This window comes from Chiroxiphia lanceolata, chromosome 17 (genome assembly GCF_009829145.1).
Source record: "Chiroxiphia lanceolata isolate bChiLan1 chromosome 17, bChiLan1.pri, whole genome shotgun sequence".
Taxonomy (NCBI): Eukaryota; Metazoa; Chordata; class Aves; order Passeriformes; family Pipridae; genus Chiroxiphia; species Chiroxiphia lanceolata.
Genome location: NC_045653.1, coordinates 3,273,339 through 3,300,887, shown reverse-complemented (window position 1 = coordinate 3,300,887; position 27,549 = coordinate 3,273,339). Strand labels below are relative to the sequence as shown.

Below are 27,549 nucleotides of genomic sequence, written 5' to 3'. Positions count from 1 at the left end.
TTTTTTTAAAACCTTGATTAAATGTAGAAGCTCACAGGACTGCAGACCATCAACAAGACAGTTTATAAAATCAGGGACTGAAGACAGACCAGTCTCCTAGATCCCCAGAATAGTGGGACAGATCTCACACTGTAAAAGCCACGCTTAAGGAATAATAATATAAATATAAATAGAAGGAAACATCACTCTGACTCACCAAAAAGTAAAAAAGAAGCCCCTTGCATTTCCCAGGAAGGAGCTACTCCTGGGCAGTTACTGCTGCCTTCCAAACTGTTCATTTCTGCGCTGCAGTGGAAAATTCTTGTTTGATTTAAAGGATTTTTTTTAACCCAGGAAAAGCAAACTTGACCTGCAAAAGGACTTGTAAAAGACCTAAGTGAGGCTCAGGAAGCCCACTATTGATATATCTGAGAGCAGGATCCCTCTTAGTGCCAGATCAGATTGGCTTTTCCAGGTTTTTCAAGCACTGATTACACGGGTGAAAGATCATTCCTGTCATCCCTGTGGAGCAGCTCTGAGGAAGCAAATCCTGGTGCAGGAGCAGGTTCCCATTAATTCAGATGGAGCAGAAGCACTTCAGTGTGAGCCTTCAGAACAGGGATAAGTTGTGCCCTGCCCTTAAAACACCACTCTGCACACATCTGCATCTCTTCATCCCATGGATTCTGCCCATATCCACAACTCTTTCAGAACATTAAAGCCCTTCTGCTTCAGCTCAGATTTTACAAACCTCCTACCCAGTTATTAGAAGCAAAAAACAGAGAGGCTTTTCTACCTGCTGCTTTCTACCCACAGACTATTTGCTGCCTTTTCATAGTTTGTTCTGTCTTAATTCCTACCTCACTCATGTCTTTATTAGTATCATATGTACATCAAATTTCCTGCAAGGTTTAGGATGCAATTACCTGCCAGGCTTTTTTTCTTTTGTGTGTCTTGAATATAAAACAACACAAAAATACTCCTTAAACACTTAACAAGAAGCGAGTCCACTGTGTCCAAATTTATCTAACCAAAATTAAAACAATGGCTGCAAAGTTGCCACGTGAAGTTTGAAGTGGGCAACTAACAAGTAGATGTAAAATTAATATAACCAGAAAACCAACTTATTCATTGCATTCCTCTACTTCATGCTTGGTTCAAAAATAAAATTTTAACAGAATAAATAAAACTAGGTTACAAGAAATGCTAAAAAGAAGAGGAACTGAGGATCTGGTGAAGAACATACTTCTGCTGATACCATGCTACAAGATTTTATTAGTAGCTTATTATGCTACCCCCTCATATGGACACAGGAAAAGTCCAGATGTAAAGCTGAGTGAAGAAATATGGAACCAACCAACCAACCAATCTTATGGAACCTACCGAGGGCCAAAAATAGTTCAGGTAAATTTATGCAAAGTACAGTTACCCATCTAGAAACTCAGTTGTATTTACAGTTACACAGGGCCATGGAAAGTGCCAATACAAGTTGGTTTATGTGCCCATTCTATCATGAAAAGGGGCTTTTAACTTGTTAATAATGTGACTCTCATCCATCACTCTGTGACCTGACAACAACTAAAGAGAAAGGGTGAAGTGGGAAGAAACATGTCAAGATATAACCACCGTACATGAATTTATCTGGACGGGAAAAAGCCGAGAGTCGATTCAGAAAACACCTCTTGCTAACAACGGATGTTCAAAGGAAAGGGAGAGAAGAACACGACAGACACGCACCTGATAAAAATGTGGCCAGAAGGTGCTGATGGCCAGCTCTGCCTTCACCCAGCCCTCCGTCACGACTCCCGAGACATTCCAGATGGGATTGCCCTGGGGGCCCCCGTTCACCTTCACGTAGACGTTGAGGGAGCCGGGGCTGGAGCGGTCTCTGCTGGACAGGTAATAGTGGAAGTCGATGCAGTGGGTGTCGTTCTCCTTCAGGGTGGGCAGCAGCAGGTGGGCTTTCTGCCCCGATGCTCGCCCAGAGCTGTTCACCATCATGAAGGAGCCTACAGGGGAGAGCCAAAAGAGGAGAGAAAGTGGGTTTGCTTGGCTTTTTCAGTGTAAACAGCTCCGTTTTTACACTCAGCGATTCCCTCAGAAGCCACAAAACCACAACATCCATCTGAAGAACTCAAACCAACTATTTGATGCACATTGTTAGGTAACAGAACGAAAGGATATTAAAATTGTAGGGTATATATACACCAGTGGATTCAGGGCCAACTAGAACCACTTTAGTTGGGTAACTTAAAAAATCAAAATAAAAGTAGCTTTTAGCTTGTGTCATTTTAGCACCTTGCGATAAAACAGGCACTCCAAATAAAAGCCCATTCCCACTTCAAGCAGCAACAAAGTTCTCCTACTGCATACAGCCCCTGAAAGGCATAGTTAACACAAGGTAACAAGTGACAGGATGAGAGGAAATGGCCTCAAGTTGCACCAGAGGAGATTTAGATTGGATATCAGGAAAAATTTCTTCATGGAAAAGGTTGTAAAGCACTGGAATGGACTGTCCAAGGAAGTGTTCAAAAAATGTGTAGACATGACACTCGAGGACATGGTTTAGTGGTGAACATGGTGGTGTTACTGGGACTTGATGATCTTTAAAAATCTTTTCCAGATTTAACAATTCTATGATTTAATACGAAAACTACAACACACAAAATTCTCAGCTGATATTTGCCCACATGCCTCTGCCCACTTCATGCCAATCTACACCTGTGAACCCTGGCTCTTGAAAGTTCTGAAGGCTGTGTTGAGAAAAGCCCAATTCTGAGAGCCCAGACGAATGAGGCTTGTTGGCAGAAGAGCAAAATCTCGACTTGCAATAATGCAACAGGCCAATTACTCTTGTAGGAGGGAAGGCAGGTTGAATTTAGGGAGGGGAATACATAGTAAGGCAATTTATGAGTTTGTTCACCTGGAATCTTGCATCATATTAACCACGGCACTCGATGCTGAACTCACATTCTGATTCATCAGGCAGTTATTTTATAGCACATCGTGCCTCGACTCATCTCCTCACAGATGCATCAAGGTGACAAATGTTGGCAATAAGGCAGAACATTATCAGAGTTATTTGATTCAATTCTGTTTAAAGGATCTCCTTTATGTGGGCACAGACACTCACACTCGGAAAAAGATGGAGAAAACACTGAGACACAGGGGCAGGGGGGGAATTCTGCGTGTCAGCAGCCAGGAATGAGAGCTTTTCATCAAGCACAGCCCTCTTGACACTCTCAGCTCTGATGCTGCTGCCAAGGCAATGCTACAAATGTACAATGCTCAGAAGACTGAGCTTGAAAAGTCCTGCCTCACTTCTGACCTTTTGACTTCCCCTATTCCCCATCGTAGCAGGGTGACCACACAACCATCTGGATCAATTCTGTGCAGTGAACAGTCACATGTTTGACATTTATAACAGGATGAGCAACTTTCTCTCACAAAAAAATGTATTTTCCCCCTATGTTTATATGATATATATGCATTTTGTAAAGGACTGACAAGCAGGGATGCAGAAGGAAGTCAATTTAAAAAAAAATAAAAGGAAAAAAATCCTACATTCTAAAGACCTTGGAAAATCCGAGTACAATAAGCACAGCTGGGGAAGAGGCTCTACAAGAAACAGGAAAATTTATAGACAAGATGGTCTCTGGCAATCCTGTTCTTCATTTTGATATGCTGAAAACCAAAATGGCCCCAAATCAAGAAGTTCCAGGTTCACATTTTTTGAGAAATGTAAGAGCTGGATCCAAACTTTTCAATTAGAGTTTCTCTCTAATAATCAGGATCCTGACAAATGTCCAAGGCTGGTGTAATTCTGCTACCAGTTAACCACAAAATCCTCTTCTTCAGCATGTACCACATCCAGACTATTCTCAAAAATCGACCCAAATAAACTAAACTTTTGAGACACTGAAATTCAAATTCTGTTTCTATGACCTGAGACAATAAATTATCAGAAAGCACCACTGCCAACGGGCTTGGAGAGGCAACAGGGTGGAAACATGGAACAACTAGATTTGGTAAAAGGCTGATGGTGACACTTCCACGAGGGCTGGAGCCCCTCAGCTCTGGAGCCAGGCTGGGAGAGCTGGGGGTGCTCACCTGGAGGAGAGAAGGCTCCAGGGAGAGCTGAGAGATGCTTCCAGTGCCTAAAGGGGCTCCAGGAGAGCTGGAGAGGGACTTGGGACAAGGGATGGAGGGACAGAACAAGGGGAATGGCTTTAAGCTGAAGGAGGGTTGGTTTAGATTGGATACTAGGAAGAAATTCTTCCCTGTGAGGGTGGGGAGGCCCTGGCCCAGGTTGCCCAGAGAAGCTGTGGCTGCCCCATCCCTGGAAGTGTCCAAGGCCAGGTTGGACAGGACTTGGAGCAACCTGGGCTAGTGGAAGGTGTCCCTGTCCATGGCAGGGGGTGGAATGAGATGATTTTAAGGTCCCTTCCAACCCAAACCACTCCAGGATTCCATAATCTCTGTCACTACACGGCCTGTCTCATCTTCCCTTAAAAATAAAGCAGGAGTAGCTGCAAGAACCACTTTTCTTCAGAGAATTTGGGAGAAAAGCTTTTAAAAACTGCTGAGTAAGGGTAGCATGGCCTAGAAGGGCACAGCATCCACAAGGTTTTTGACCAAGTGCATCCTAGAGTGGACAGGAACCCAGAAAAACGGGTTTTTACACCATAATCGACTGGATCCTCTGCACAGTATTCCACTTCTGGGCATCTTTCTCAACTCTTTTTTATTTGGATAATATGTAGATTATCCTACCCTGAAGAGCTACTCAGAAGCTGCACTGTGTCTAACACAATGTAGTCCTGAGCTGCACAAGGGGAGAGAAGTGTTTCAATGACAGAAAAAGTTAGGGAGTGTTTCACTTTTACAGGTTCATATATAAAAATAACGAGCTTTCCTCCGGGAGAAAAAAAACCATCAGCTTTTATAAAAAGTTCCAAGCAATAATTACAATTTTATTTTTTGCCACCCACAAAAAATGAATCACAATCTCTTAGCAGTGACAACAGCCTTTTGTGCAGCTGCTGACAATTCTGGGGAGAGTGTGGAGCCTGAATCCAGCACTGACAACACCAGCAAGTAAAGTACCCATGCACCAAAAAGCACTTAGTAAAATAATTAGTTACTAAAAAATAGCCTTACAAACAATTGTCACGGGCAAATTATTCACAGCTTCCTATTTATAGCATATGATTTTTTTAATGCAACACTTCTAGAGACACAGGAGGAAACAGTATAAGAAACATAACTGTCTCAAGAAAAGTCCTGATAAGAGGCATGATTTTATATGACAGTGGAAAAGATGAAAAATTTCCACTTATAGTACTATGTCTGTCACAGGAAAGTACTCACTCTGGGTTTAAATGAGTTTGTCATCTACTGACTGTACCACAGGCCTTGCTTCTGCAGGGAAAACCCTTCCCATGGTTAGTCCAGGCATGGCCCACACCAGAGGATCTCACAGAGCCACCTCCAGCCTGGCCATGCTGGGGAAGAAAACCAGAGTTCCATCAGGACAGTCATTGATGTTGGGTGCAAGGATATGCTGATCTAGAAAATTCAGCTGTGAATAAATTATGCCCTGTAAATCGGCCTCCAAATATGCACATTTTCATTTTTCTTGTCACAGAGTGAACCTGAGCAGGTCTCCTGTCCTCTGGGACCTTCACAAAGCTGCTCTGCATGCTCCAAGATCTACTATCCTACTGAAAACATCCATGTCCAGTGGAGCTTGTCTAGGCAGGACCCACCACTTAGGGGCAGGTGAGAGATCATAAAAATAGTTCCCAACAGGAAAAAAATAAACCAAAACCAAACTAAACTGGCCTTTTAAAGACAAATGAGGTTTTCCTTATAATTTCCTTATTCCCTAATAAAACTTGACATATTGTGATTCAGAGTCTGACAGCCTTCTTTAGGCTGAGCACAGAATTGAAGCTGATGGGACTTATTCCCAATTTATAGGCCTGTATGTGCAAATAAAAGAGAGACAATCTGCCCTGGTACCAACAAATCACTTTTCACATTCTCCACTTATACAAAGAACTGGGGAATAAATTAATATGTCACAAAGGGAAATTATTGAGCAATAGATGACTGAAAGCCTCCTAAATGTCTCCAGGCAAGAAGCTGAATAAAATAAAAGGTATCTTGGAGAAACTCTTATTTAAGAGTTTTGCATATCCAATTGGGAAAAATAGTAACAGAAGAAACAAAAATATCATTTAGCCTCACTGTTTTGTTTACTTCCATCCAGAAAAGTTCAAATGTCAAAGTCAACACTGAACTGAAAAAAATTAGTTTGGGGGGAGGAAAAACTTCTCTACGCTGTGTAAGAGTTATTTTCTATGTTTATTGGATACAGAAGCATAAGCTCATTAAAACAAATTGAATATCGGGTCAATTAAACTTGGTGCTCCCGGATCAACAAGTTAGATTAATTAATATCTTGCTGTTTTTACCCTGAATAACTAAAAATGAACGTGTTATGCCCAGATCAGACAGAAGGAAGGAGGACGGGAAGACGGTAAATAAATTCCTTTTCAAAAACCCGCTCCAGCGGCAGCAACATAAAACGCCACTCTCTCCTAGTTATTAAACATACCACCGAAAATTGGGGGATTAAACCATGAAGTGCTCTCTAGCTGGCCATAAATTTCAATTTTTCCCCTGCTTGGTGCATAATGATGCCTTGATAAGCGTCCTATTATTGATGCATCTGCAACACATCCCGTCTTTCTGGAGCTGAAGCGCTGCTCTGTAGCAGATGGTGGCCATTGTGTTTACACATCAGCACTTTATGATTGCGTTCCCTCACGTCTGCAGTAAAGAAGAAAGCTGTAATTGAGTTTTTAATGGCTTTGCACATTGTTCATTAACATTACATGAGTGTGTTCTGACAAATGACAGCTGAAGGAACGTCATCGCCCAGCAGACCTCGGCTGGGGCTGCTTTGCTGCTGTTTGAGAAGTGAAATTACAGCAAGCATTAAAGGCTGAATGTAAACTTGAAAAGAAAGCTGTCAAAATGCTCAACTGCAAAACCTTCAGAACCAGACTCAGGCACACAATGTTTTTTTTAAAGATCAAACTCCCCCCTCCAACATAAAGGAACGGGTTTCCCATCAGGTGCATGAGCGTGTTTTTAGACACAGTTTTGCTCGTTGCCAAAGAACAACCCTATCTCCAAGAAAATAAGTCTGACACCTGTCCTTGTTAAGGCAGAACAACGCAACATGGACTAATCTGGGTTGGAGGGACCTCAGGTCAAGCCCCGGCTCAAAGCTGTGAGTTTACCACTGATGGTAAACTCTTCCAAACCTCCCAAGGGGACTGCCCATCCTCTCTGGAAAACCTGCTCCATTGCTTGACTGCCCTCAGAGTTTATATTTAGTCCAAAACCTCTCACTCCAGTTTCCCTTTGCTTCTCACTCTCCAGGCACCCACTGCAGTAAAGATTCTAAAGCGAATATTCCCGATAATCTCTTTGTAGGTAGGAATGGATTTGGGAGGTGTGATTTCCCTTTGCAGGGGTGCCTTGACTCTTTCCCAGTATTTCATCCCCAGTGGACTAGGATTAGGGTCAGAGCCAGTTCACTGTCCTGTACATTGACCTGGGAGCCCTTAATCACAAATATTACTACAGAAGGACAGGTCAAAGCACAGACCCCTCTGCCAGCCAGGTAACCTTTCCTAGTAAAGTTTCCACAGCTTGTTTTTGCAGAACTTTTGGTAGAGCACATACTTATAATACTGTCAAGTCAATCTGGATGTCACAGAACAGATGCTGAAAACTATCTATGCTAACTATGAAAAAAATATGTTTAAGGACAATACAAGAAAAAGTCCATCTACCTCAACACTTGGTTTCCAGCAGTGACCAAGTGGCCACTTTAAGCAGAACACAAGACTCAGGGCACTGTGAAGCAGAATTTACCATCTCAAGTTTCTGACAGTCAGCAATATCAAGATTTTTAAGGTCAAAGCTCCATCTATCTCTGTCATTGAATAGCTATACATTGATCTTCTTCCCAACATCTTTCTTGAGTCAGTCTGGGATAAGACTCTGTCAACAAGCTCTAGAGTTTAATTATACATTGTGCTGGATAAAGTAAGTTAATATTTCTATGCACTTGCTTTAAGCTACTGTCACTTAATCTGCAGTTCTTTTTTTATGAAAATTTATGATTGCCTACCTGCTCCACACTTCCCACATTTTTATAACCCTATTCATGTATAACAAGGGAACAAGGCTCAGAAATCTCTTTCCCTGACTGATGTACTACAGACATCGACATTTGTACAAACTCAGAATTAAACAAGGTGTATCTCATAACCATATCCCTTTTCCAAGTATGAGGACAAAATCAGACCCATGGGTTTTATTTCTCAAATGTGAGTCATACTGAATTAATCTACTAGTGAAATAAAAAGAGTTTGATTCACAGATAAATATGAATATAAATGGCAAGTTGAGTTCAGTATCATTCATGAGCACAATTCATTCACTTGGGAAACTGCTGGATAACATGAAAGTATTTTTTAAAGAGACAGTCTACTATTTGTAAAGAGCTTTTCTTCTGGAGATTAATGTCATGGAAAGAATTGGGGGGGGGGATTTTTGTATGAAAAATCTTCTCAGAAAAGGACTGATGCCATATTACTGCAGTCACTGCAAATATTTGCTTTCATTATTTATAGAAAGTGAAGACTGTGGCATAAACACTTCACCATTCCTCCCTGGGAGTTGAGGTGTGTGACAAAAGTGGTCTGGTTTGCTCATTTCCAAAATATCCCTGGGAGGGGACAAGTTTGCAACTCTCTTGCTTTATATGTAAAACCAAAACTAGGAAAACTAAGTTTCCCACAGGTTCCTAATTGCTAGCTGCAGACTTGCATTGATTCCACTGAATTCCAGTGGCATCCAGACACTGCTGCCCATAAAACACATGTAGTTTGTTATCAAACTGCACTCCTTCTACAAGTCTTTTCCAAAATCTGAATACTGTTGACCCACAGACATTGAAAGATGATCCCAACCTAGGAATGGCCTCCAGCCAAGTAACAACTGCCCTTTATCCACCCCTGATGTAAATGCTGAAGAAAGAAACTTTTTCTGCATCATCTGCAACTCAGATGGGAAATATTAAACCCCTGAGAGAAGAAACAAGACAAAAAAATATAATTGATTACACAGAAAGAAAAAAAATCACATTTTAGTGGCTTGCTGGTGGATCAAGAGTCACCAAACCCTCTTCAACTACAAAATCCAGATGGGAAGTGATCAAATCACTGATAAATCAACAAGTGCCTAATTAGCAGAGGGCTTTAAGGAGGATAATGGGATTGCTGCAGGAGGCTGGGAAGGAGCCTATTTGTTAATAGGATGCTCTTTTAACCTTGCAAGAGTATTTAAATCACCCCCTGAAAACAGCTCCTTCCCTGATGCTGTTAAAAAGCATTCTTCTTATCATGTAACATCATGGCCAACTCTTGGTCACATCGTCCTGTGGCCTTTCCAAGGATAGGCAATGAGAGACACTGGCAGGTTTGCAGTACAAAGATGACAAGCAGCATTCAGGTTCTGATTTCCTCCTTTCCTCAGTGACAAAAGGGTTTGTTTTTTTTTCCTTGGCCCCAAGAAAACGAAACTGAAACGTGAAGGCAGAACTCTCATAAAAAGAGCAACGAGAAGAAGCACTTGGGAGCACGAGAGAATCCAACACAGTGGAGACAAGGGGAAGCTTCTGAGCAGAGGAGGGACTTCTGGTTGCCTGAATTTGTCACATAGGCACAATCCAGAACTGCAAGAAAAGTGACTGCAGCACCACAGAAATGACAAGGCAATGAAAAATCACAGTTTCTCCCCATTGCTGGTTTCTGGCCTCAGTTACAGGCCAGAGTGGTTTTCAGTATTCCACACTCAGTATGGCAACCCCACTAGATCCAGTGGGGAAGATGAGCACAAAAAGGTTAATTCTCATCTGTATGGACACAAACACAGCAGAGATATTTCACCATGCTTCAAGATGCCATAAAAACTTGTTTTAAAGACAATTGTTGGGTCAGACAGTTCTTGAAGGCACTGACATCTAACATTTCTAGTTTATCACAAGACCTGCACTGTTTATCACAAAGACTCATGATAAAATTTCTCACTTCAGGGTGCAAGGTGATCCAGCATTGCTGTCCCACCTGCACCTCCAGAGCACAGTCCTTTCCTCCTGAAAAATCAACATGAAGAGCTGCTGTTTGCTAGAGCAGCATCAGCACTCAAACCACATTTTCCTCTTAGCAGAAAACTCAAATTTTTATTTACAACTCAAATCATTGTTCATGAGAACTCATGAACACCACTGCTCTGCAGTTACAGTCATGTGGCAACTGTTCTGCAAAGAACAGAATCACACAGTCACACAATGGTTTGGCTTGGAAGGGACCTTAAAAGTCACCAAGTTCCACCTCCCACCATGGGCAGGGACACCTTCCACTAGCCCAGGTTGCTCCAAGCCCCGTCCAACCTGGCCTTGGACACTTGCAGGGATGGGATATCCTTACATGACGTGTATCTCATCCTTATCTCTAGGCTCCACTCTTATTTCCAGAGTTTTCTTCCCATGTTTCATAAACTTTTCATTAACAAAAGTCCAATTACTGAAAGCCTGGGTTCCCTGAGAAGCAAAAAATTGTGTGTGCTGTAGAATCAGAAACAATTCTATAAATCTCAGCAGTGAAAACCTTTTTAATAGATTCATTGCCAGCATCCAGAGTTGCTAAGGTCACTGCAGGAGTATCCCTCACCAGTGTCCTTATTCCATTATTTATAAACATGGTATGAATTGTTTGGCTGTGCTATTCTAAAAAGCAAAAGGTCCATTAGCACTGGAGCCAGAGCAGTCTATCAAGTAAAGGCATCTTATAATAATAAACATACAATTCTCTGTAAACAATAGACAAGAATTCTCTGCAAATTTAATTATCTTTGTTACATCATTTTTCAAAACTGATGAAAATGTAAACTAAACCCTGGAAACTGTTTATTTGCTTTTTAATTCCAGCAGCCTGACAACTACTTATCCTACCAATCACTATCTTACCACTCTAGTAAAACACGGGTAACTGATTTAAACACTTAATAATGTTTAGGTTATTAAATGGGTAAATAAAAAAAAAAAAAAGGGGGGGGGGGTGGCCATAATTCAACATAATATCTTTGTTTATAGACATCACAAATCTTGTTCTTAGCACCCAAGAGCTTTATTACAGCTGAGCCTTGAAAGTGAAGGCCCACAGAAATGAGTTGTAGGGACACGAGTCGGCCTCTGCTCAGAGCCTCTCACACAAAGGCTGTTCCAGAAGGCTCAGAATGCAGCTGAACACAAAATCTGACCTCACCTGGTTTAACCTGTGGCATAATGTGCTGCCAAATACACCTTTCTCTCATGGAAATGGTAGCATTTCAGTTAAGTCTCAATAAAAGCCCTCCGAAAAATCTGCATCAAAAATTTAAGTTCAAGACGCAGAACTGTAAAATGGTTGGAGTTGGAAGGAACCTCAAAGCTCATCTCATTCCACCTCCTGCCATGAGCAGGGACACCTTCCACTATTCCAGGTTGCCCCAAGCCCCGTCCAACCTGGCCTTGGACACTTCCAGGGATGGGGCAACCAAAGCTTCTCTGGGCACCCTGTGCCAGTAATGAGCATAATTTATAACAAGATGCTGAATAACTCTCTTGGGATGAAATGACAACAATAAAGGAGCTCAGCAATTAGTAAAGACTTCCTCAAAAAAGTAATTTCTACCTATTCTGCATCCCTCAGCCTTGTATCCAAAGATGGTACTTTTTAAAAATTAAATTCTGCATCCTGTTAAAACACAATGGTTAAAAATACAAATCTCTTCAAGCAGGTAGATACAGATTCAAAGAAAATATGTTTTAGATTGGTGAATACAAGCAACTCAATAACTAAATCACTGCATCTCAGCCATTGCAACATAAGCTCCTCAGAGGGGGCAGCAAGACTAAGTCAAAAAAAGTCTGTTGTTCCTCAGCATAAAAACTGTCAGCAGAAACATGATTTGAGATGCTTAAATGTACATGACATGCACAAAATAAGGATTAAAAACTCTGTTTTCAAATGCTCTCTTTCCTATTAATGTCTGATATCTGTAATGGTCAAAAGACATGAAAAAACCCCCCATCTAATAAGCCATGATTATCCTCACAGACTGTTCTGCATTACCCACACACAATGGCTGATCAATTAAGCCATTACAAACTCAACAACACTCCTTTGCCAGGCCAGCCTTTGTTCTCCACTTCTATTTTGTGGTGACCTTATTTTCCAACTCTGATGCTTCTTTGAACACATCTTTTTATTTTCACCTAATTCTCTCCTCTAGTAACATTTTAAAAGCTGAAGGACACAGACTACAAACTGCATTCTGCCTTCTTCTCCCTTCCCAAGGATGAGCAGCTGGCTGTTCCATGCAGCCCCCTTCGTGATGGTTGTGTGGATGGATGGCTCCAGGTTCATAATAAGGCTCAATTTATTTTGGTTTAATTTGGCTACTCTAAAGCCACCCTATCAGGTGGTTGCCCTGGTGTTGCTCAGGGTTCTCAGCACTGGCCTACTGAGTCTAAAAAAGGCCTGTTGTGTCTTCAGTGCCTTGAGAGACCATCAGCCAAGACAGCTCTTACTAAGTTAATAAACTGTGATTATCTTCTTGCTGCTGTGTTTAATTAAAACTGACATAAAATCTAAATCACTGGGCCAGCTGGACCCTAAAGGTTGAACCAACAAGGACTTTGTGGAGCCACTCTAGAAGTGCCTTTGGCATCTTCAAGGCAGCTGCCAGAAGTATTTTGGTGAAAACGTGACTTTCCTGGGAAGAACTGAACTCCAGAGTTCAAGCACATACTTATTTTCAACACATCAGCCTCCTTCTTTGCTTAATCATTAAGGACAAATAGCTAAATATATTTTATTACATAATTCTGGAGTATCAGAAGTGGTTTACATGTCAGGCAGAATTAAATGTCTCATTAGCAGGCACGCAGCCACACTGCCAGCCAACATTTATGATCTCTGCAACTCCTGTAATGTTTCCATATGTTTTGTATGTGTAACATTTTCTAGGAGACCGGAGAGGGATTATTCCCTTTTATATTTGTGGCAGAAAAACCCAGATCAAACACAACGCCAAGAGGCGACTGCAGCAAACGACGTCTGAAGAGGAATTGTCTCTTCAACAGTTTGTTTTTACATAACTGTGTTCCAACCATATGGTCACTTCTGTGCACGTTCAAGGAACCAACACCACAGCTCTAAACCCAGACTGTGGTACAGGTTATGTGCTATTTTTGCATCCCACTTCCCAACTTGGCTGAGCTCAGTTTCCATGCGCCGGGCGCTGCTATTCCGGGGGCGCTGCGGAATAGCCGGGGATGGAATCCGGCGCAGAGAATCCCAAAATAATCCAGGCCATCTCACGAGCCACCCCAGAGTGTGGCAGCACAACCATTTCTCAAAAGGAGCAGCTCTGAAGTGCCAAAGCAGAGGCTGGTGCAGACCCCGGTGGGGGGGTGTTGGCACAGGAGGAAGGAGCCTCAGTCATCCCAACCCACGGCTTCACCAGCTCTGATCCCTCTCATCTGCTTATTCCCACGGCAACTAAAGGAGACCAGGTTTTTCTTTGGAACACAAGGTTTGTTTGCCTAACTCCTGTTACAACTACAGCAACCTGAGCAGGGGGTTACTGGCAGCACCCTCTTTCTCAGGGGTGCCCACTGTTCAGATGTTACTGACTGACATCGCAAGGAGAGAAAAGGAAATGCCACCTTGGAGTAGCTCAGTTGCCAACAATCCTGCCATTCAGAGAAGGTCTCCATGATTAAACACCCATTTAATTCAAATAGAAAATATTTCTCCATCAAGTTATTAATTTGGTGACTGGTTCACACCACAAGACAGAAGTTGTGCTCCAAAAAACCCACAAAACGTACACTTGCACTTCAAGATTATTAAACTAGATCCATCACCACACAAAAGTCTAATTATTATTTAAGGAAACATCTGATAGTTACTGAAACTTCACAAACATTTCTGCTTAAATAACTTGAGTTTTGTTCAGTACAAGGCATTTCTTTGAGTAGCTTGAAATATGCTGCCTTTGAGCCACTGTGTATGTGCCCCTGTTTTAATCAAATAGCCTCAGGACACTGAAAGGACACATAATTTGCAATATTTTATCATGATTCACTTCTTTTTGATATTATTCAGTAACAGGATTACCAGTATCTACAAAGGCTGTTCCTCCCATGTGCTTTTTCGAGCTGTTTGCCTGTGTAAATATTTTTTACTAAATGGCCCAAAAGTACAGAGAGATTTATTTCCTGTGGACTGCAGTTCATTTAGAACCGAACAGTGTTTTATGCATGTTGTTAAATTTTTATTAGAAATTAATGGCATCTACTGAATCACATTTTCTGGTCCAGATTTTCCTGCTGAAAACCACCAGGGCAGGGTACTACAAGAGCCATTGTGAGCTCTGCAGGGGATGGCAGATTGACTTGATACCACTGCTTGGATGGAAACTTGAAATACTGCAACTGCCAAGTTCCTTGATCCATCTAAACCCACCTTCTTCCCCACACGGTACCTGCCACAGCAAAATGACTTATTTATATGGTCATAAACACATTGAACTAAGAGGATTTCATTTGAATAACAGGTAAAGACAAGCACGTGACAAACCAGTTGTTAATCCTCTGCCACATTTGACTATTTGCTGTCTCCACTAGTTCAACCCCCACAGAGAATTTTGTTTCCCCCTGAGGATCACTTTATATAGTAAACTCTGAGGAGATGTTTCAAAAACTTCAAAATCTCTGGTAAATCCAGTTTTAATCCATTATGACATTGGCACAGTAATTTCTGCACAACAGAAATAGAGTTTGCCTCTGCTGGTTAGTCTGCCATGTTGGACTCAGCCTAAGTGGATTCATCTATTTGTTATTGTTTCAATAATTTTCCCTCCAAGCTTTCTAGGATCATCCCATTTTCTTTTCCTGAAAGAAAAATCTCACTGCTCCTCTTTGTACTGTCAATTAAACAGCTATGAAAAAATCACATTACCAGGACAGCCACTTCACTTAAAAATTTCCTCAGATAATCAAAGTCTTGTTGTTCCTCACCAAAGCCAGTCCTTTGCACAACAGTGCCTTGGTCTGACATCCAAGAGAAAGGTCCATAAAAAGACATGGTAATTTCTAGAATCAAGACTAGTGCAAAGTAATCATTTGGACCCTCTCAAGTGTACATTTTTCTCCAACTGAAGCAGCTAATTACTGATGTTCTTACTGACTCATCAGTTCTTCTTTCCTGCAACTTAGAGACTTAAATAAACCTCTTAACTTATTCTGAAGTTCTCTTCCCCAACTTCAAGTGTCCACACTACAGTTTGAAATTATTCTTAGCAGACTCTGTTTCATTTTTTAAAGTAGAAGAGCATTTTTATCCTCAAAGTTTACGTTTATGGGAAAGGCGGAGAGAACTGGGGCTGCTCAGCCTGGAGAAGAGAAGGTTCTTGGGAGACCTCACAGCTCCTTCCAGGGAATAAAGGGGCTCCATGGGAGCTGAAGAGGAACTTTGGACAAAGGCTTGGAGTGACAGGACAAGGAGGAATTGCTTCCCACTGCCAGAGGGCAGTGTTAGATGGGATATTTGGGAGGAATTCTCCGCTGTGAGGGTGGGGAGGCCCTGGCACAGGTTGCCCAGAGAAGCTGTGGCTGCCCCTGGATCCCTGGAAGTGTCCAAGGCCAGGCTGGACGGGGCTTGGAGCAACCTGGGGTAGTGGAAGGTGTCCCTGCCCACAGTAGGGGGGTGGAATAAGGTGATTTTAAGGTTCCTTCCAAGCCAAACCATTCTATAATTCTGTGTTTGACACTTCCTGACCCAAGCTACAACTGGCAGTGGATTCCTGCACAAAACCTCAGCTTAATTCTTCCACTGAAAGCAATGGCAAGCTCTTCATGTACTTCACAAAAAGAGCAGCTCTCCAACACACTCTCAATTCACTAATTCTGTTTATCAAAATTGTTGTAATTTATGCAGGTATAAAACATTTTGGGGGATTACACACTTTAGTCATTAACAGACAAAAACAGCAGGAAAGGTTCCTGGCATAAATAGAAATAAAAACTAAAATTCTGAATTAAATATCTTGCTGCAAAATAAAACATTGAGACTTGATTGGATGCTAGGCAATTACAGCAGAGCATTTAAGATGGCCAAGAGGTAAAGTGAAAACTTCACTCATGTTCTCAGAACCTGAATGCAGCTTCAGAACTGGCACAAGTTCAAAAGGGAACAGAGATTTTTCCACAGGCAAGGCTTATCCTACAATTTCGAGACTTTGCAGCTGAAACAGGTTGTAAACACTTTGAATAGAAGGAACTCAAATTAAAATATACTTGAGCAGTTCTCCAGGGTTCTGATCCTGCCCTAAATGACCCAGACAAATGAACCTCCCCCCTGAACTCTGCATGATCAGCATCAGTGCCAAATTATCAACAAGCATTTTCTCAGTAGGATTATCTGTCTCTGAAAAATAATTACTCCTCATGGCCCTGCAAACAAACAAACCATTTATGTGGGATTTACACTGAGTTAACTAGAATTTTCACAAATTCCTGCAACCAGCCTGACCTTCTAAGCACATGGATGCAATTAAGCTTTCAGTTTTCTCATTAATCTCCACTACACAAACCCAGTCCAGGATCATACTCCCACTCCTCCCAGTTTAATATATCGAATTCTAGTCTTACTGAAGAGTTATTTGTGTTCCAGATAGCTCCAGGAGCCAGCATTGTTCTGACATGGATTTTGGGATAGAGTTTTTCCTGACATCCCCACCCTGTTTGTTTTTAGAAGGCAGTTTAAACAGCCAGGGGAGTTTCCAGCAAACCAGCATGATTTTCATCCAACTTCTCACTTGTAAGTTCCAACTAAGAGTTGAAGGAAGAGAACTGGGATCCCATCCTCCACATACACAGAAATGCACCCCCCTGGTTCCTGTCAGCCTCTGGACATGAGACTGTTTAATCCACTGACAATAATATTGTAATTCTGGACGTGCATTGGATTTACCAAAATCAATTGCTGTGTGACAGGTATTCACTGTGCTTGTACTGCCACTGGAAATGCTGCTTGGTGTCATTTATTCCCTACTCCTTCAGCTGCCTCCACAACACCAAACTAAGCATTAAAGGCATGTCTTGCTTGTAAGAAAATACATGAGTTGAAAAACACGTGTGTGTATCTGCACGTCAGGCAGTTACAAGCTGCTATTTCCCTGGAGTGATTAAAGCTCTCAGATCTCTTCATGCAAGAAAACTACCCTGATAACTTCATCTTTTGCAGATACATCCCTCAAATCTTCAAAATATTTGTCAAATAAGTGTTCAGGATTCCTTACTGATCTGTGCAGAACACAGGTAGCACAAGAATCAGCAGGATACTTTAACCTAAACCACCTTGGCTTAAGAAGGCAACTCAGAAGGAAAACTGAGTGCCACTGTTGCTTTCCAGATTGTACTCACCCAGACAGCTTTGGAGACCAAATCACAGGAAAAATATGAAAATGCCCTCAAATGCATAACTGAGTGAGGTTACTTCCTCCAGCAGTTTACTACCACATACAACAGATCATTGCAAAATCTTATTTATTAATATTACTTAAGCTTGCAACACAGTCCAAAAAATAGGCAGATAGAAATGTAGGGGTGTTAACAGTAGAAACTTTGGGTGCATGTTAAACAACTTCTCCCCTTCTAGAGTTCCCTTCCCCTTTGCTTGGCTGCTACCAGTGTCAATCCCACGGGCAGGGCAGCAGGGTCAGCACACATACTCACTCCATCCACGGGTACTAAAATGACACTCCACTCACAGGTGAACACCTAATAAAGATTAGATTAGAAAGTTTATACCTCTAAAAAACCCCAACAATCTCCATGTTTATCACAGAATGGTTTGTGTTGGAAGAGGGACCTTAAAGATCATCTCGTTCCAACCCCCCTGCCATGACAGGCACCAGCAGTTTTTACTTAGGAGGTTTTACTGACACATAATCAGAGCAACCTGTAGAATTTTCTCATGACTTCATCATTCCCACAAACCTCTGCCCTACTAAACTCATTGTGATGAGTAATCTCATGGAACACATCCTATTTTCCTTTAAATGACAGTGCATGCACAGGTAGCCAACTGTATTGCCAGGATACTCAATTTATCACCAACAATATCACATGCTGGATAACTTGAGTATTTCTCAGTCTACCAAAATTTCTCAAAAAATATATAAATACAAGGGCATTTAGTCTGTCTCCTCTTGTTATTTGATGAAGCACAGATGCACTGGAACACAGAACCTGAACACTGTGTGTGTGTCACTAATCCTTCAAGTTTGGCATCTTAGTGGTGTCAGTGACCTGTGACAACTGAGAGGACAGAAATGCTGTGAACACACACAAAGAGCTCAGTGCTGTTCCACACACAAAACTATTCCCTTCCCAACCCTATAATATGCTACATTAAAACAAACACTTTGTCTCAAATAACTGTAAAAAATGCTAATAACTTAAGGTACAGTCCCTCTTAATGCTCTGCTCAAACCAGCCCCATCAACACACCATTTTCAGTGGCTGAGTAAGAAACTTACCCCAGATGGGCTCTGCTGATTGGGATACAAATGCAAAAACTACCTGTGAAATCACAAAGCTCTTTTCCCTTTGTTTAGTGTTTTTTCCCTTTGTTTAGTGTTCCCTCCCTTTGGTACAGAGCCCCACCTTGGGAAGCCGAGTGTGAGCAGTCCTCCCACCTCACAATTTCCTTTGCAGATTTGCCTGCTTGTGCTGGAAGGAAGAACCCAATTTCCAAAGCTCCAGGCAGTCCACTTAAAACACAACTTCCCTTTCTGAACACACACTCCACTTGCAGCTCGTGCTCTGAGGACACACAATCATGTTTGACCCTCTTAAGGCAAAGGCTCAGCCTATTCCACTACAAACTGGCAGCGTGCCCCAGGTTTACATTTGTAACACAGGTATCTTTATGATATTTTGCTTTCATAGTGCTGTAGATACCACATGTTAAATGGAACTCTTCTTTAAAAAAAAAATCACCTTTAAGAATCTTATCCTATTTTTCTTTTTCCCTAAAATATTGCTTCTATTATCACACCGTTTTCAACAGTTCAAGATTTCTTCAGTCAGTGTATTGCGACAATGCATAAGTGAATTAACAAGAATTAAGATAATTTGCCCCATTTGGCTCAGTTTCTATTTTCTACTCACACAGCCTCTGTCAAGGGGACTAATTTGGAAGAACAGCAGAGTGTAATTTCTTCCTGTTCACAGAATCAGTCAGACTCAGCATGGAACTGTTTTCCTATCAGTTCTCTAAGAGCTGTGTTTCTAAAGAATATATCCTTGACCCTCTTGGAATTCTCTGGGTCATTAACATACTTATTTTTCCCTAATATATTTATATTACATGTCAGTGTAAAAGACTATTTTAACCACTTGCTATTTAGGAAACTACTGAACAAACCTACTTCATCCACAATGATGCTGGAAATGAAGCAGTAAGAAGCATCTAAAATTCCACACAGCACCAAGTTCTGAAGTATTTTGGGTTTGTTTTTTTTTTTTTTTTTAAGAAATGTAAAACCAAAGTCTGGACAGCTAAACTGACACATTAACAGCAGCACATGCACCAAGGATTTTGACCAACACTGTGACTAATACTGGAAATTAAAGATACTGAGCATGAACTGCAGCAACAGCAATGGAAGCAAAACACTGATACTTTTTCAGGAGAGCATCCACTCCCTCCTACAGCTCCAGGCACCTTTAAACTACAGTTTGTACTACAAGTACAATTTTCAAGTGCCTGTTGCTTGTCCATTCCTGCATTTTGGAGCACTGTGTGCCTGGGTTTGGGTGCCATCCCAGCCCATGGCAGGGGGATTAAAACCAAATGATCTTTAAGGTCCCTTCCAAACGAAGCCTTTCTATGATTCTATGATTTCATGTACTCAGCTACACAGTTTTACAGACAAAGTCTCAAAGATGCTTAAAATGTGAAGTGCTACTTATCTGCAAATTGGAAAAAAAAATTAATTTAATAACTTAACAAGCTCTCAGAGGTGTTGTTATTGGTATTTTGATGTCTAAGATGTTCTACAGGTAAGTCAAGCCACAATCTTTGGGTTCCTCTCCTCAGCATGATGCTTCCAAGCATTATGTGCAGAATTCCATGGGAATATCCAGACAAGGATAGTCAGGGCTGGACACTCAGGCCCAGGAGCTGCTCACTTACCTTTCCCACACCAAACACCCCCCAAAATCCCAGGTCTTTACAAGCATTTAAACCACACGCTTTATATTGAATTCCAAGTATTCTGACCACCACTGTGGCATTACTGAAAAGTAACCACACTGACAACAAAGTGCAACTGAAGAAGTTTTAGGCTTGTTACACAGGGACAAATCACACGAAAAATAAATTCTATCCAGCTCCTGCACTGAATTTCTCAGCTGTTTCAGCTCAGCCCCTGCCCTTGCTAAAGCCCACAGGGAAAGCAGAGCCAAGGCTCCCTGTGCCAAGGGAGGATTCCTGGGACTCATTCCTCACATTTATCCATCAGAACCAGGGAGAAGGTGTGATGTGACACTTAACTTCGCTCACCAAGGTGGCCACAGGTGAAACCACAACCTGGTTGTGCCTCAGGAGTGACTCCAATTGCAGGAGTGAAGCCATGGAATGAGTTCTGTTGCTGCCTCCTCCTGCAAACCTCCCAGCAGCTCCTTAAAAATCAACACTTCCTTAATAAATGTAAATATTGAGAGAACGGTTCCTCCTTCAAAGCAAAGACAGAGTGAACATTAAGGTCGACCTGAAATTAGTCCTATTGGTTTTTATTTCATCAGTGTGAGACTGTGGGGTTTTTTTACCTCAGATAAGGAATATAAAAATTGACAGTCCCCACTTGATAAGAGACTAATTAGCCTGGTATTTTCTCTTTAGATTCAGCTAGCCTGCAATGCTTTCAAATACAATAGTACAAGAAATCTTCTACCAAACAGTTGCAGAATAACACCTTTCAAAGAGACCCTTCTAAGGCTGGGTAATTAGTTAGCAACCTTGAAACCTTCAAACTGAAGATGTTTTAGGCTTATTATACATGGAAAAAAATCACAAGAAAGAGAAATTCGATTCAGCTACTGAGAATCACAGCAAATTTGCTACTGCTTGAAGTTATGCTACCAGAGAATTTGTTGCTAAGACAAGTTTTAAATAGGCCAAGGATCTGAAGGTCACGTCCAACACCATAAAATTCAGAATTTCGTTTCTTTCATGACTCAGTAGAGACACTTTCCTCGTGTTTTGTTGTCCTGATACCTCAACTTCATTGGGGATTTGCCCCTTTCTGCCCTGAAGATGTTGCAAAATTGAAAGCAGATGCAAAAAGTATGAAAGGAAAACAAGTTGTCCTTCTTCCCCAAAGTGTCCAACCAGTGCAGCTTCCCTGATTAAAGGCAAACACCACAGAATGTGCACCCTAATTAATGGAGAGACATGTCCTTAGTGTTCTAAAGTCATAATTGCTCAAATCTATTACCCCACCACAGAGTGTAGCAGCATAATTTAGTCCCTTATGACAGGCTTAGGGAAGAGTACACACTTCTGTAGTGCTTGTTGGAGTCTGTGCTGGTGCATATGTTTGTGAAGAAACATGGATTTATCTTGTTCTGTCCATATAGATTTCCTTCTATTTAATGAATAAGTCATTAGGAGAACAACAGCCAAGCCCTACCCCGCTCACAGAGAAGCTTTTCAAGGCTGATATTGTCTCATCCCAACATATTAACTCAAAAGTTTTATTTTTTATTTTCTTTGGGGCTTTTGCCTCCACAGGGTATCCAGGTGCTTGTTAATGTATGCAGCAAACACACATCCACTGATTTTCTATGGTGAACAATGAAATAGAAAAGTAAAAAAAATCAGAATATCTTTATGTCTCACTTGAATTTTCAATGTCCCACTCGAATCTTCATTTGAACTGCCCACCAGTACTATTTACAGCAGCTGTTTGACTTTGATGGAAGAGCATCCCAGAGATTCCTTCAGAAATTAGGGGATACAGAGTGATTACTATGCTCCAAATCCTGTGTTTACCTGCCCTTTCCCTGGTTATTGGCATGTTCTATCAGTTCTACTCAGAGCTTAAAACAGGAGGAGGACTTAAAACACACTCGTATCTGTTCAAAATCCAATTACAAACACATTCCCCAGTCCTGACATGTTACCACAGGATTTCACATCCAAGGGGCAGACTTTGAGCTTCACTTATTAACATGTAAACCAGCTGTGGGAGCTGGGCAAAATGTATCAGAGAACACTCTGCCAACCAGTTCAAAGAACCAAGTCTTTTTAACAACTCTGATGCAGTAATGAAAAAGGAGGTGATAATACATTGGGAATTTTATTCAGACATCTCAGCTGCTTCTGCCACTCATGTGCCAGCTGCCTTCCTTGCCCCTTAAGGCCAGGGTTTTCCTGCTTATTGCCACAACATCAAAACCCAAACAAACACGAAGCTGCAACTCCCTGCAAGATTCCATCTCAGCGAGGGTGATGTTATGCCTGGCAAAAGGAATAAATCACTGATATTCTCATGCTTTCCTGGTATGAAGTATCACTCAGAGAGGAAAAAATCCATGGAAAAATGTGAAAGCAAACACCCAGCATTCCATGTAGGATTAGCTTTCCATGCCATGCTGCTCTACCAACCCCAGCAAGGAATGTGACGGCACATGCTTTGCATTACTCTTTTTCTGCTCACATGGAAGCAGGATCTTGGGGAAGTAACATAAATGGCCATTCTGGCATGAACTACACTCATTTAGCCCATCAAGCCACCTGCTGAAGAAAAGTTCATGGAGGTCCATGCCACAGATCCTTGTGAAATTCTAGCAGAAGGGTATGGATGCCAGTTAAATTCCTGACCCAGCTATTCATTTAAATGAAACAAAAAAAGGTTGTTGTGGGGGTGTGGGGGGAATTATACAAGTGTGTACGTCACCACCATGAGGAGGGGCTGAGCAAAACCTCATACCAGCTCTTTACCCAGTTACATGGACACCTGTCTCATTTAGGAATTATTCCCCAATCCAGCTTGACACCTCTGGAATTGTCTGGGCTCCCTAACAGCCTAAATCCTGTATGTAGCATTTTTTTTTTCAGCTGATGGGTTACTCACTGTTCATTTCTGCTCGTCACAACATGTGCCTCTAAGCAACAAAAGCACTGCTTCTATTCCTGGACCACTGAGCCTTTTACAAGAGAGGAACAACTGCTTCCACAACAAATAGCAAATAGCAGACACATTTCTTCTCAGGCTGACTGAAATTCTCAGTAATAGCCATTTGCCCAAGTTCCTAAACTTCCCTCCCTAAAACCCCAAACCTACTCACACTGTGACTGATTTTCTCTTGCTCTCTGCAATTTGGTTTTTATTTGGCCTTGGTCAAGAGAATAAGATGAACATCCTTAGAAATGCATGAGAATCATCAGGCTTGGCAGGGTCAGACAGGGGTGCCAGGGGGAGCACACCAGCAGATTTTGAATGGACTGCAGCAGCTCTGGGAGCTGGGGCAGTATTTGCAGACAAAACCTGGTTTTTTTCAACTGCTGAACCAGCCTTTCCCTTTAATGGTAGAAAGAAACACCAACCTAGTGTCAAGTGATACAACTAATCTGGCAAAAAAACATATAACCACTGATGCACAAGGAAAAAAGGCACAGCAAACAATATATTCCCAACACAGTAAGAGAACAGCAAAGCCTTGCAAGAGCTTTAATTTTTTCAAAAAATTGGATGTTTTATTTTGCTTTTTAAGGTTTTGCATTTGGGAGATGCAGTATCAATCACCTTAAAAGTCTTTCTCTTTTAGTGGATTTGGGGCCTGGAAATACAAAAAAAAAAAAAAAAAGAAAGAAAGAAAAAATCTGGCACAGGTTGCCCAGAGAAGCTGTGGCTGCCCCATCCCTGGAAGTGTTCAAGGCCAAGCTTGGAGCAACCTGGAATAGTGGAAGGTGTCCCTGCTCATGGCAGGGAGTTGGAACTAGAGGGTCTTTAAGGTCCCTCCAACCTCAACCTCTGTGATTCTATGATACTGATACCAAATGCATAATTTAGTGCTCAATGTCAAATTTATTTTAAGGAATCTTTTAGGTGAGGCCTCAAGCACACTTTTGAGTCCAGTGCTCCCTGCAGGAACTCTTTTAACTTCTCATTCTATTCTGGCCCTTTTGCACCAAGGCAGCCCATGTCATCACTAAAGCTGCACAACTGTTATGACTCCCATGACTCTCCATATCTTTTTTCCACCTAAAAAGACAAGTTTTTGGACTGGAATATGAACAGAAACTTGCCCAATCTCACTGCAATAACACAGAAAGCTCATAACTTCAGCTGGCATCAGTGCATTCAGAGCACAAACGCACTTGCAAGCCATCAACCCGTGTGCCTGTATTTCTAACGGGGACAATCACAGGAGCTGTGCCTCACTATCCCTGGGGATTTGGGACAGCAGTGTGTCTGCACTGCAAGTGTCTCCACCATCACCAGCTCACAGAGACACGAAAAACATTTCTGTTCTCAGCTTGCAGATGAGCAGCCAAGCACAGAAACACAAAGTTTGCTGTAACAGCTATTTGGAAATAAGTGCCAGTGTATATTGCAGATGCTCTTTCAAAACACATGTATCTCGAGTTCGTTGTTGGCTGCCTTTTATTTTTTTTTTAAATTCTAACACACTTCTAAATAGCTGTTCAATTCTTAAGGACTGTGGTGCAGCCTGTGCCTCCACAGAGAACACAGCTGAGGACGGGTAAAAAGACGAGGCTTTTAGAGTTACATGTCACTCATGTGAGGGGATTTATTCCTAAACCACCACACATCCTATCTACACTTCATCACAAACAAGTGACTCTAACAAGTCCTATTTCTGTAAAACAGAGGGATTTCTACCACCTATAACACTTCATTTGTTCTGCAGTTTTTCACTCCGCTTTAATTTTGTTTCTTAACAATTCAGTTTTGGATAACCAATAAAGTGAGAGCCACCAGTAGCAAACTTTACCAACACAACCACAGTTCAGTTAGGAAAGCACAGTTTGAGTAAAATAAGATGTATTGCACGTGCATGTGACTCTAAAGACTCCCAATTCCTGCTGCTGTAAGAGAAATTCAGTCTCTGAGGGTCTCCTTAAACAGGCTGAAGTCAAAGACTGAGGTGATTAAGACAAATTACCCATAGTATTTCTACCTCTTGTCCCAAACTGAACAAGGAACTATTGATCAGACTAAAGTAGAAAGAAAAGTCACAAGTTAAATGAAAGCAGTTTCACTGGAATGAACAATTTCAATGAACAACTATCTTTTATCCATGATCCGGTGAACCAAAAAAAAAAGAAGATAAAACAGTCCTGAGCAAGGCAGTGGTTTTCCACCAAACACACAAAGAGACAGGGGCCAGGTGGTCAAAAAACAAAAAAAAAAATTATGTCTCAGCTAGATAGATATATGCAGAATAAGTTGTAAGAAAAGAAGAAAGGTTAGAAAGAAGAAACCATGTCCTGGGCTCATCCCCAGCCCTGGGGGCAGCAGGGCAGGGGGGGTTCTGCCGCTCTGCTGCGCTCTCAGGAGACCCCACCTGCAGTGCGGCCTCCAGCTCTGGGGTCCCCCACACAACAAGGCCAGGGAACTGCTGCAGCAAGGCCACAGGAGGCCACCAAGGGGCTCAGGGCACTTGAGCCCCTCCCCTCTGCAGACAGGCTGCCAAAGTTGGGGCTCTTCAGCCTGGAGAAGAGAAGGTTGTGTGGAGACCTGGGAGAAACCTTCCCGTGTGGGAAGGGGCCTCCAAGGAAGCTGGAGGGTGACTCTTGGACAGCAACTGTCATGACAGGATAAGGGGGAATGGGCTCAAAGTGACAGAGAGGAGGGCTAGATTTGATGTTAGGAAAATATTGTTTCCTGTGAGGGTGGTCAGGCCCTGGCAGGGGCTGTGCAGAGAGGCTGTGGATGCCCCATCCCTGGGAACATTCAAGGACCACTTGGAAGGGACCATGAGCAACCTGGTCAGGTTTGAACAAGATGAGTTTTAGGGTCCCTCCAAAGCCAAACCAGTCAAGGACTCCATCATTCCATGATCCTCATGGTCCCCTGCAGAGTGGCCCCACAACTCCTGTGACATCCCAGCTGCCAGAGCTGTGCCCGTGTTCCATGTGGAACTGCCAGGGCCCGGCAACGAGCACAACGCAGCCATTCCCCTGCTGCCAGCGAGCCCGGAGCAGCTCCCAGGGAAAGCTCGTCAGGTGATCCCTAAAAGACTTGTCAGTCCTGGACTCTCCCTGCTGTCTGGAGCTCTGCAGCCATCCCAGCAGGATGGGCAACCTCCTCTCAGTGAAGGTACAGTGCCAATCCATGGAGGTGGGAAACCCCTGACTTCCCAGGAAGGCTGGAGCTCAGTGGGGCTGGTGTGGGACAGGGACCCCCCCCTGAGGTTGTGCTCCCTTACACAGACTGCTGGATATACAGTGGAAGAGATGGATGTGGATGTTGTGCTGGGTACAGAGGAGATGATGGAGGTGGACATCCAAGAGTTGGAAGAAGAGATGGAAGTTGATGTGGTAGAGGAGATGGAGGAGATGGATGTTGAGCAGCAAGATGAGGAGGAGGACATGGTGCTGGGATGAGGACAGTCCCCCAGCAGCACGACAGGCACGTCCTGGCCATGCCCTGCCCCAGGGTCACCTGCTGTGTGTGCCAGGCTGGGGGCACAGGGAACACCCAGCAGGGCCCGACTGCACTGACCGTGCCCTTGCTTTTCTTCCAGGACTGACGGACACGCCGGCCATGGAATCGGCCACCTCTACATATGTTTTTCACCTTTTTCTGTAAATATGTTTTCTATTGTTCACTTTTTAAGAAGCTTGTAGTTTGTATAGAGAAGATAGTTTAAGAAGATAGATTTTTAATAAGAAGATAATTTTTTGATAAGACAAGTTTTTTTAAGAACATAAGGTTTTATTTAAAGAAGATAGATTTTTATTTAAGAAGATAGTTTTTTATGAAGATGACACTTTTTTTAAGAAGATAAGGTTTCTTTTTAAGAAGACAGTTTTTTACTAAGAAGATAGTTGTTTTATTTAGAAGATAGTTGTTTTTATTAAGAAGATATTCTTATTAAGAAGAGAGTTGTTCATTAAGAAGACAGTTGTTTTTGTAAGAAGATTGTTGTTGATATTACAACTGTTTTCATCAAGAACACTGTTGTTTCTGAAAAGAAGAACACTGGATTTATTAAGAAAATTCTGAAAAAGTCAATAAATTCTGGATATATGTCTTATATGTTGTTGTTTTATTGTCCGTCTGTAAATACACTTCAAAGATTATTGTTGTTCCACGGGCCCTTAGAATGTG

General features: G+C 42.1%; 1 protein-coding gene and 1 long non-coding RNA gene across 14 annotated transcripts in view; one reads left to right on the top strand and one right to left on the bottom strand.

The window, feature by feature from the left end:
• Positions 1–27,549, bottom strand: part of PTPRT (protein tyrosine phosphatase receptor type T) — a 448,309-nt gene that overhangs the window by 273,725 nt on the left and 147,035 nt on the right. For all 13 annotated transcript variants that reach the window (XM_032704671.1, XM_032704672.1, XM_032704675.1 and 10 more), the window contains exon 3: positions 1,717–1,988. In XM_032704671.1, coding sequence (XP_032560562.1) covers positions 1,717–1,988 — 272 coding nt within the window. The remainder of the gene's footprint in view (positions 1–1,716; positions 1,989–27,549) is intronic.
• On the top strand, positions 9,223–27,153 carry LOC116795221. Its single transcript, XR_004359993.1, has 3 exons — positions 9,223–9,236; positions 20,713–20,719; positions 26,799–27,153. It is a non-coding gene; the product is annotated as an uncharacterized LOC116795221 (long non-coding RNA).